Genomic DNA, 12,049 nt, shown 5'->3' on the forward strand with positions numbered 1-12,049 from the left:
ACCCGCAATAAGTGAAAAACCGCGAAGTAGGAAAAGTAGTACAAGTAGTAAGTAGTAGTTTATTTTATTTATAAATACGTTTTAAATGCTTCCCACACTCTTGCAATATTCTAAACAATGTTTTTAAACTCTAAAGCTCAAAAAGATCACAGAATGTCATGATTTCAGCTCCCTGCTCTTGGCCACGCCCACTTCTCCGCTCTGAAAGCTGAACAGCTGCAGCAGGAAGTTTATCTTGCAGCTGTGGGCTGCACAAAGGTGCAGCAGGTGCAGGATAATTTTTTTTTTTAAATAAAAATTCCCTGTCGATAGTGCATCTCATCCATCAATCAGCGAATTGTGTGTCATGTTCAATCTTATTTTGAAAAAACCCACGATAGAGCGAGTCTGCGATAACCGAACCGAACCGTTGGGACTTACGTAGCGCTAAGCTAGTGGCATGTGCGCTAGCTAAAGCTAAAGATGTCTTCCCTCACACCCCACTCGAAAACTGCCGGTACAAACAGCGCACAGCTCAGACGTGCCTCTGTCTCAACATCATTCAGCAAAAATCACAGACGAGATGAGCCCCCCCTCCATGGCAAGTTATCTAGAGGAAACTCTGTTGAAACGGTCGCATTATGACAGAATTTACTCCACTACATTTGTGGAATGCTAGAAATTAGTGTAACAAAGTTATGTTATGTACTCCAAAAATATGATTTTTTTTTTTTTTTTATTTAATTTAATTTAATTTTTTTATATGCTGTTGATGAATTATGGTTTGGTCTCTATAAACTTTCTCTTGTCCTGTCCATAACTTCTGATCTGCTCAAGATAATCTAACAAACTTCATACATACACTCATGTAGACGGAGTGTTGCATAAGTTTTTCATCCCCCCTCCCCCCACCAACTATACGGGCAAGGTCAAAAATCAAGGTCAAACGCACCACAAAACACATATATTGTCTACTTGTAAATATTCTTATTTAGTTCTCTGTCTGTTTTTCCTGTGTTTCCACTTAGCAGAAGAGATGCTAAAGCATAGCATCATCATCATCATAGCACTTTTACTGCTATGATGATGATGATGATGATCATATCTCACCAGTTCTGTCCTCCCTTCACTGACTCTCTGTACGTTTCAGAATATATTTTTAAATTCTCCTGTTGACCTTTAAATGCCTAAATGTTCTTGCAACCTCATATATCTCTGACCTACCTCATTATGTTCCTTCTCGGGTGCTGAGATCATCTGATCAGCTGCTTTTGGTTGAAGCTCAGAGGAGATCGGGCCTTTTCAGTCGTGGGCCCTAAGCTTTGGAACAATCTGCCCCCCAACATCAGACAGACCACTTCCTGTTTTTAAATCTCTCCTAAAATCACACCTGTTTTCACTGACATTTAACACCGTGTGATTTTAGTATTTCATTCTGTTTTTATTTTTTTATTTTGATGCTTTGAATTAATTTTTTATATTATTATTATTATTATTTATTAAATTACTCCCATTGATTTTTATTATTAAGCACTTTGGTAACAGATGTTGTTTTAAATGTACAAATAAAGTTAGCTTGACTTGACTTCCAGCTGCCCCAGTGTTTCTCTCCTCTTGTTGCCAGCTCCTGCTCCTCCTCTCCTCTTGTTGCCAGCTCCTGCTCCTCCTCTCCTCTTGTTGCCAGCTTCTGCTCCTCCTCTCCTCTTGTTGCCAGCTCCTGCTCCTCCCACTCTCACCTGCACCTGATTATCCTCCACAGGTGTTTGTCATGCCCTACCGTTAGTTTAGGTTTTAAATTACGTCTTTTTCTGGTTGTCCCTCGTCCGTGGATTGTGCTTCTCATAGTCGTGTTCTGTTTCCTCCATGTCTCCCTGATTCTGTGTTTTATGTAAGTTTTGCTGCCACAACAGCTTTTGTTTTATTTATTCTAAAATAAATAGTTATTATTTATTTTACCCTTGAGTTCCCCGTGCCTGTCTGCACCTGGGATTGACTCTACGCAGAGCTTGATAATTCGGTACAGATTACTGTGTAACAGTTTGTAGACAGGGGTATAATATATGCGGTACTCATTATTATATTTAACCAACATTATATTTCATGCTTCAGTCAAATGTTGTAATTAGAGAAAATGTTATATTTTATCACTAAATGGAACCAGTTTTGTTCCTACATCAACTTGTGTGCTAATTATCACCTGCTACCTCAAGGTGAAGGGGGCGATGATGTTTTTAACTGTGTGTGTTGTGCAAAAAGTCTCATGAACCACCAGAAGAACTGAATTTAAACTTTTGTAAAATGTGACATTTTGCCTGAGCCCCCTGGTTTCTGCTCAGTCGGTGTACGATGTATTCACGTCAGGTTCAGTATTTTCTCGGTGGCGTTGGATCCTTTGTGTTTAGTCCACTCTGAGTATTTTCACCAGCCTGCCTTCGTCTTAGCATGACAAAGCACAAACTGTTCACATCTCCTCCACTGTCTCAGTAAAGCCCCTGCCGTTTGTGTTTCTTGTGGTTTCTCTCAGCTTCCACCCGGGTCGTTTTTTCCTTCGATGTCGGTAACGGCCCGCTGCAGGTTCGCGTGGACTCCAACGTTCCGCTAAATGACAACCGGTGGCATCGAGTGCGAGCCGAGCGGAACATCAAGGAAGCGTCTCTACGAGTGGATGAACTTCCCGTCGCGACGCAGGAAGCTCCTGCTGACGGACACATTCACTTACAGCTCAACAGCCAGCTGTTCATAGGTAGGAACGTCTTTGTTTCAATTCGCTCTGGCTTCTGTGTTTCATATATCACTCTTGGACAAAGAAAACAAACCAGATGGTTCCTTGGCAAACATCACACGCACAGATTACATTCTCTGACAGTTTCTTTGTTCTCCAGGGAACCAGATCAGTTCAGTATTTCTGAAATGTGAAGTTTAATGAAAGTCTAACCCCCCTTTAGTTTTTTCCTGTCTCTCATGTATCAGATCAGATGTCACGTATTAACAGCTGCCCGTTAAAGAACTGTCATTTTATATTTTAGTTAGTTTAAGTCTCTTATGCCGGTGTAGATTCTCAGTCATCCAGGATTATATTAATAAAAAAAGCTATAAAACAAAAGTAAAGGACATTGTTTGAGGACAGAAATGTTCATATTTTGGACAGAAAAGACAGGGGATGGGAGCGCAAAAGAAGACATTTACGTCAAACGACAACTGTAAAGTTAGTTGAATAAACAAGTTTAAACAGAGGAGGGGGTCTCAAATTTCAACTTTCAAAAATCTACAGTGCAGCATGAAGCCCGTCCGGTCCCCTTCATGTCGTCTAAACATCTCTTCTGAGCCAGACAACAGAGAACCTGATGACTCTCTGTTGTGAGGGGCATGTAGTTTCATGTGCATGTGCATGTGCAGGTTACATAACCAAGCCTCCTATGTCCTACTAAAAAGCATGAAACTGTTGTTTTCTATTTTTTATAGTATTCTATTGAACTATTTTTTAATGGGTTTCTGTGTTTTAATCATTTGAAAAGCAAAATATTTGACTCTTCTTTTGTGCTTTTGTTTTTTAACACAAGGCTACTTTTCTTTGATCTAACAAAGTAAAGTCAGGTCCTCTGGACAGTTTCTTCTTGTTGAAACGTTTCATCTTTTATCCAAAAAAACTTCTTCAGTCTGAGGAGCTGCAACAAACTCAGTCTTATAAATAGCACCTTCTCATATTGGCTCAACCAGTTTGTTGGTGACAGCCAGGACTAGTTGTTCACATGATAAAGGAGGACCATCAGTCAACAGTGTTGTTAGTGCCCTGATGACCGCTTGATATTCACAGGGGGCTGAGTGATACTAGCAATAACAGCATTGTAAGAGGGGGACAGTCGAACACAGAGGCCTCCGCCTCGTTTAATGATGGACGGTTTCACAAAGATGGCTTCCTTCACTCCTCTCTCAAACCATCGTTCCTCTCTATCAAGGATGTGAACATCTTCATCCTTGAACGAGTCTGGTCTGGAGGCTGGTCTGGAGATGAGTGTGGACCACAGAGTCCTGGCCTGATGATGATGCTCTTCTGTAGAGTTGCAATCAGGCCCAAAAAATTCAACCCGACCCGGCCCCAGCCCTTAGCCATCATTTCCAAACCTGACGAATTAACAGTAATTACTAATCCGACACCCCCCCACCCCCACCCCGACATTTTTTATTAAGCTTTGACTGCTTATATAGTTATTAACGGCGGATGTATGCGGCTGAATAAAAGGGGCAGAACGGAGCTGAGGGGGTGTTTGTCCTCATGGCCATCAAAGTGCATTAAATCTCTGCTTCTGCCTGCATTCTGCATTATTCAGACACGGACCATGCTCTGACATGTCGGTCGCGTGCGTCCGCTGAGTGCAGCAGCTGAATGAACATCCATTTCCCTTTGATGGATCACTGCCTGGCAGTAGTCCCAGCTGAAGCTTAACTGAACTTTTTTTTTTACCTCTTTCAAGGTCGGTCAGCGCACGGTCAAATGGCTGCATGCAACAGGTGAATGTATGGCAAGCCATGTTGCCATATAATTGTATCGTCGGCTGCGTGTGTCCGCTGACGCAATCAAAAGCCCAACACTGACCCAGCTCGCACATTAAGCACATTATTATGGCTCAGCCCTAATCCGGGTTCAGGTTAGAAATGACAGCTCTACTCTTCTGTGCTGGTCCATCCTTTTGGCCAGTCACTGTTTAGTTTCCTCAATGTAAGACTGATCACAGCCCTCCGGGCACAACATACACAATACTACTCTGTTTGCACTGGGGAACTGGATCTTTGGGATGGACCAGTCTTTGCCGTGAAGTATTTTGGAGTTTAAAAGCCACTGGGACGTTATGTTTGGAAAATAAACATCACAGTTTCTCTGAAACTCCTGCAACATACGGAATGACCACTGGTCTGGGTCTGGTTTCCTCCTTTTTCACCTGATGGCTGACTGGAGTCCTGTTTGGGACTCACTGAATTTTGGGTAAACCATACAGACTATGCGTGGCCTCCCCTGGGTACTCTTCTTTGACTTTTACCAAAAAGACTTTACATTAACCCTTGTTAAATATTACCTTATATTTTGGTCAATATGATCATTACTATTTTCATCAATAAGTAATTAGTAATGTGAAAACGTGAGAACGTGTTAGCTCAATCAGCTAAAGTCAACGGTTTCAGCCAAGCATGAGTGGAAAACAAAAACAAGTAGAGATGAAGCAGGCCATCAACATGCTGCTCTGACATCAGTTAAATCCTGTCTGATTGTACAAATCATCTTAAACCTACTTTCAGAACAAAAAGCTTCTGAGTTCTCAGCCCTACAGGATAAACTCCTTCAAACCTTCTTTAAAGGAGCCACAGCTTTGTTTGTTCTCCTGACCCAAAGTGCTGAACGGGTTTTTGGAGCGACGCCACGCGCACCTCAGCATTATTGAAAATGAAAGTGCTGAGGCCGGTTTCTGACCACTGAACAATAATCACAGCAGGTAAGTTAGCATGCAGCTGCACTCACGCACAGTCTGGTGTGATTTCCTGAACCAGCCTTTAAATCCTGTAATTAACTCTGAAGTGGAAACGATTCGCCGGACGTTCAAGTAATTAAACACCAACAAACTTCATCAATACTGCAGCCTTGTTCATCTCAACTTCATCTGTTAACTTTAATGCTCTGTTCAATCTCAGGGTTTCTTTATAAATCTATGACGAGAAAAAAAAAATATTTTTTATTGTCAGGCTTCATCTCCAGAAGGTGGACAAATAGACATTAAAATAGTAAAATAATGCAAGCAGACGTCTGAAAATCAATGTAAATCCACGTTTCATGATTTGTCAACTATAGATTTGTGTCAGAATGAGAGGAACTAAACACCGAGTGGAAATTATGTGTTTAAAAAAGTTAAATAGGAGCAAAAACACCGCGAGTGGCCGGGAATCCAGAAATATAAGAGTTTGGTTTGATAACTGAAGCCAGTAGGTGTCACTTACACCATGGAAGGCGGGTGATCGTGTATGTTCTTGTATTTGTGTGTTTGTCTGTTAGAAAGTCATGAATGGCTGGATTCTAATGACACTTAAAGAAATCATTGGATTCATTTTTACAGTTAACTCATCTTAAAATGTCCACTACATCTAATCAACAAAGGACTACACTCAGTCAGTTTTAAAGATATTGAGGGGAGATTTGGGATGGTAGTAGCTGAGAGTCATCTCCTTCGCAGTCTTTGAGTGCAAACGAATTGTAAAAGATCTTCAGTAAAGTCTTTGGTGTGCAAGATGGCGGGCAGGAATGCATTCCTTCAAGGACACCTGCTGTCATTAGATCCAGTCTTTCTGGTCTCTGTCCTTCATAGAACAGATTCTGAGCTGTCCTGGCAGCACCAACACGTACACGTAGGGTCAAGAGAAGGGAAACGATACAGTTGAGCAAAACTATAAAATACACTAGTCCGTAACAAACGAGGAAATTACATTAACAGTTCACTGTCGAAGTTAAACGACAACAATAATAAGCACCCACACGTACAGTAGAAACTGAGACAAGGGCGGTCGGACCCAGAGCTTCCAGTCTGATGGAGCAGCAAAACCAAAGCGAGACTTGATCTTTATAGAGTTGTTAACCACAAATACTGAGAGGATCGGCTGTTATACTTTGAAACCGGTGCTAGATCAGTTAAATATGGAGATGAATAACCCAACAAGGGCAGCACGGTGGCGCAGTTGGTAGAGCTGCTGCCTCTCAGAGAGCAGGTTACCCCAGTTCAAATCCCGGTCCGGGGCCTTTCTGGGTGGAGTTTGCATGTTCTCTCCGTGCTGCCGTTTGTCTCTATGTGTCCCTGTGATGGACTGGAGACCTGTCATGGGTGTCCCCCGCCTCTCACACAGTGATGTCTGGACATGGGCACCAGTGACCCCCACGACCCAAAAAGAAAGAAGCGGGTAAAGATAATGATGGATAAATGGATAACCCAGCAGCGTCTTTATAAATGATGGTAAACCAATGAATTTCATGACGAGTATGTAAAGAAGGACACATGAGCGTAGAGGTGATGATGATGATGTTCTATAAGGAGCGTTTGTAACAAACAGAACAGCAGAGTGCTCAGTTGTGTCCAGCTTACGAAGGACACCCTTACACGCATGTCTGTAAATTATGTCTCCATCACCCAGCAGAGGTAGAATGTTTTTTCAACAACGGTGCATTTCACAGCTAATCTAAACAAAGATAGATTTCTATATAGATAACCAAGTCTCACTTTAACCTTGGATTACAAAACATTAACATGATGTGAAAAGGACAGAGCACCATCGATACAAAGTCCCAAATATTTATAAACCGTTACCTCTTCTATAATGTCACTGTTTACAGTTGTGAAGTCCATTGAGGTGGGTATGGTTCCTCCTCCATGACCGAATCACATACATTTAGTTTTTTTGGCATTTAAGGACAAATTTAAGTCAGAAAAGATCTGCTGGATTTCAAGAAAACCACAATCTGGACTTTACAACCTCATCCAGAGTAGAACCAAAAGTGTATAAAACAGTGTCATCAGCATATAAATGAATCGAGGCCTCACTCTGAGGAGAAACTCCCAACTCTCTGAATCCCATTTCTGACTTTAAAACAAAAATGGTTCATCTGCTTCTGTTCTGTTGATTTAGAGGACACCAATAAAAGTGTTTAGATTTTTAAAAAGCGTTTTAAAGTTTTCAGCAACGCTTGCCCGCTGCGCCAGAAATCGTTCACAAGTCACGACGAAGCGCCCCACAGTCATAAAACATGCAAATCAAAATGTAGAGTTATGTGCGTTCTGCCTCTGCAGCGCTCGCCTTTAAATTAACTCAGCAGTTCAGAGCAGCCGCTGTATTTACAAGACTTGATTTGTGAAGCAAACCGGTCCATTGTTTGAATTATAAGCTGCCGTGCTGGTTTGTGTAAATTCACATGCGTTATTTCAGCGCTGGCTGTATTTCTACTCTGTAATCCTGCCGTGTTTTATGCAGCAGCGGAATCTATTGTTTTGAGTAATAAGCTGTCTTATTGCCCTGCATGGATTTATAATCCACATTATGCTGTTTCTGTTGTTTAAAACCCGTGCACAGCAGCTCAAAGTGCACACAGCGCTGGATGTTAGAAATAACTTTACTTACAAAGGTTTAGAAGAAACTCTTCAGTTTAGTTTTGCTTGTGTCAAGTTGTTTTTTACTGATTAACCTCGGCTGCTGCTTGTAGACCAAACATCTTCAACAAGGATTTGTAGGTTTTCTGCTCATCACTGGAAACCTGAAATCAGTTTCCTTTTACAACATGTGCATGAAGTCTCATCAACATTTTTTTAATTTTTAATGTAACAACCTAAAAACAAACCGTTGTTAACACTTACCCCCTGGCAGGTGAAAAAGCTTTTAAAATTTGGTTTTAATTATGCTTTTGGTTTTGACTTTGTTTGTGCGGAAACTATAAGCATTTAAAACCAGTTTGTTTTAAGCAGTAGCTGCGATCAGCCACAGGCGGGACAAAGTTCACTCATAAATAAACCTGGACGGTGAGGTCCACATATTCACTGATCAGTCAGATCAGGATGTCGGTGTCTGTTGTAGAACCTAAGATGATCCGTTTCACTCTGCTTTCTGAGGTCCGTCGTGTTATGGCTGATTGGAGTATTTACACGTTGTAAAAATACAAAACCTTTTCCTTTAGTGCACATCTGGAGAGCTAACCAAAGTAACCACACCCTGTCTATAAGAATAGGCTCAAGATCAGTTCATTCCTCCACCAAACTGTAGTTTTGCAGCTTAGGTCATTTCGTACCCAAAATATTTGTATAAGAAAAGAAGATGTCAGCCGCAGGTCTGTCTGTACCCACCTTGGCAGCCACCCTAACATCCATCCATCCATTATTACTTTTCGGGTCGCGGGTGTCACTGGTGCCCATATCCAGCAGTCACTGCGAGAGGCTGGGGACACCCTGGACAGGTCTCCAGTCCATCACAGGGACACATAGAGACAAACAAGACAAACAACCATTCACTCTTTCTCTCTCACCTAGAGACAATTTAGAGTTACAGTCTAACATGCATGTTTTTGGTCTGAAAAGAAACCGGAGCACTCGGAGAAAACCCACGCATGCACGGAGAGAACATGCAAACTCCACCCAGAAAGTCCTGGGCTGGGATTTGAATCGGCGACCTTCTCGCTGAGAGACATCAGCTCTACAAACTGCGCCACCGTGTCCCCTTAATAATTGTAAATGTGCTGTTCTATTCAAACCTGGCAGTGAGCTTCTAAAATAAAACAATTATTTCTGCCTAAACTAGGCCTGTCACAATAACACATTTTGCTGGGCGATTGTCTCAAAAATTATTGTGATAATATTGTTTGAAATTTGACAATAATTAGTAATTGTTGTAAAATTTCAGAAATAAATTGTTAATTTTGTGTGTAGAAACTTTTTTGACCACTGGATGGCAGCATAAGACCATTTGAACCCAAAGATGGATAGTGAGGGAGCAAGCTGCGTGTCTCTTTAAGAAAAATGGGAGGGAGGCCCTTTGACATGACATGGGCTGTTTCTCCATTTTTGTTTTTCAGTTCTCAAAAGGGCGGACGCTCAATGTGATTTGAGCTCTTTAGCATTTTTCACACTAAGCTTTTAATAAAAAAAAACAGTAAACAAGTTCTCAGCTTATTTTTGAAGAGATAAACACATTTTTTACACGAAGGCACGGGTTTCAACCGTGAATTTTGGAATTTCGATAAGACAGAGGTTTTTTCCTGAGGTCAGCCTGTTAGCTTAGCTCGTAGCTTAGCTTCTCAGTTTAGCCACTTTTAATGATCCAAAAACACGATTTTAGACGGTTAAAACATATTTTAAAGAGAAAGAGAGGGGTCAGTGAAGAGCACCGGAGTTGAGTCTTTAGTCATCCAGTGTCTTCAGTAGAAAGAGAGACACGAAGAAACGATAAAGCCGATAAATGAAAATGAGGTCGATAATTTTCATTTATCATGCGATTAATTGATTTATCGTTTATCGCGACAGGCCTAGCCTAAACACACAAGCTGGCTAAATATAAATATGTATATAAATCTGCTGTAATTTCCATTAAACCATTAAAACAGAATCAACTAATGGAAACATTAATAAAACAATTAAAGCCAATTTATTCTGCTCAACTAGAACTAAAGGGAACCATTTTTTCAGCAGAGATGTAAAATGATCAACCTTCTGAAAGAATAAGTTTGACATCAAATAAAAAAATTAGATCATCTCCGAAGATTAATTTGTTCCTAAAATCATGAGGAAAATGCCAAACGTTTCTCAGGGTGCAGCGTAAAACCTTTTGAGCTAAGTTTACTAAACATTTGCAGACAGACAAGCACTGAAATAAGATCATAGTCTCTTTTTGAACGTCGTCTCCAGATGGGACTTTGTTGTTCTCGTGGCTCAGTCACGACCACCTTTCAGCTGCGATCACGCACTGTACCTCTTATTAGGCTCGAAACTCACAAAGCAGCCGTTCGTTTGCTCTCAGCGGCTGAAGATGACAGCCTTCTTTTCTTCTGCAGCAGCTTTTCACACCGATAAATCACCGTCAGGCTCTCCTCTATAAACCGCCCGTCTCTCTGTTACCGCTCGTAAATTATTCAAGCTACAAAGAACACAAAACCTCCTTCGACGCCTCTCCCTGACACAACACAATCAGGAGCATGTTGTTCTTTATTAATAAACCGGCGTTAATGCGCCGAACGATAAACGGTGACTCTGCTCAGCGCAGAGTGTTATGCAGATGTAATCACGTATTCATCTGTATCTCAATCGCACTATTACTGCAGAATGATTCAGAGGTTTAAGTTTTCTTTGGAAGTGTGCCCACAAGCATAAATCAGGATCAGTTCTGTTAAACAAGAGCTTCATCCAGTGAAAGACGTAAACTTTAAAGCCAGCGATGAATAAGTCTTTTTATAAACATCACTTTTGTAAAACGTTGAACATTTTTTAAAGATGTGAATCAGAACAAATCTGAATAAAGTTTAGGGATTTTGACTGACTTTTTAACAGCATGGGATATCTTGAATCAGCCCGTTGCTGCAGTCAGAACTTTACCAGTTTAATAAAATCAGGTAGAAGTGTCGTGTTCAGGTCATTAGAAACCAGGAAGTGCATATGTACGCAGAAGGAACTCGAGTAGAAAACAACTAAAAACCTCTCTTAATTTAAAAACAAAAGGCTGATCTGGCAACAAACAACTTCCAACCAAAACAACGGTAACATGGTGAACGTACACGATCGTGAACTGGTGAGAGGATGGAGTAAATGGGCTGAGGCTGGTGAGGAGATGGGAAACAGGTGAGCAGGTGTGAGTGGGCGGGGCAGGACCGAGGAGCAGGAGCTGCACTGAAGGAAAGTACTGAGAAAAATGAAGTGATGGTCGAAACTGAGACCAAACACAGAAAACCAACCAAACAAGGAACGCAGGCCACCAAAATATAACAAATACACAAATACTGGCAAAAAGATGCTCTTTGAAGAGTCGAGCTAAAATCAGCACAGACTGGGTTTTAGACTCTGACTTCAAGTTTGACAAACAAATCAACTCTGTTCTGCAGAACAGCTTCTTCCAACTCAGACAGGTAGCTAAGCTCAAGCCAGTGTTGTCCCGATTGGACTATTGCAACGCACTGTATGCTGGGATCAGCCAGGCCTCCATCTCACGTCTTCAGCTCGTCCAGAATGCTGCTGCTCGGCTTTTAACCGGAACTCGTAGGTCTGAACATATCACTCCAGTTCTGTCCTCCCTTCACTGGCTCCCTGTTCGTACCAGGATAGTCTTTAAAATTCTTCTGTTGACCTTCAAGTGCCTAAATGGCCTCGCACCCCTTCACCTCTCTGAGCTTCTGGAACCTTACGTTCCCTCTCGGGCTCTGAGATCATCCGATCAGCTGCTTTTGGCCGTTCCAAAATCAAGACTGAAGCTCATTTTCTAGGAGATAGGGCTTTTTCAGTCATGAGCCCCAAACTCTGGAACAACCTGCCCCCCAACATCAGGCAGGCCACCTCCCTTCAACCTGCCC

At 41.6% G+C, this 12,049-nt stretch overlaps 1 protein-coding gene across 1 annotated transcript in view; it reads left to right on the top strand.

The window, feature by feature from the left end:
- The window catches only part of LOC119414301 (contactin-associated protein-like 4), a 152,921-nt gene that overhangs the window by 119,565 nt on the left and 21,307 nt on the right, over window positions 1–12,049 (top strand). Inside the window, exon 17 of the mRNA XM_037681396.1 lies at window positions 2,504–2,722. Coding sequence (XP_037537324.1) covers window positions 2,504–2,722 — 219 coding nt within the window. The remainder of the gene's footprint in view (window positions 1–2,503; window positions 2,723–12,049) is intronic.

This window comes from Nematolebias whitei, chromosome 9, assembly GCF_014905685.2.
Source record: "Nematolebias whitei isolate Nwh7 chromosome 9, NemWhi1, whole genome shotgun sequence".
In the NCBI taxonomy this organism is placed as follows: Eukaryota; Metazoa; Chordata; class Actinopteri; order Cyprinodontiformes; family Rivulidae; genus Nematolebias; species Nematolebias whitei.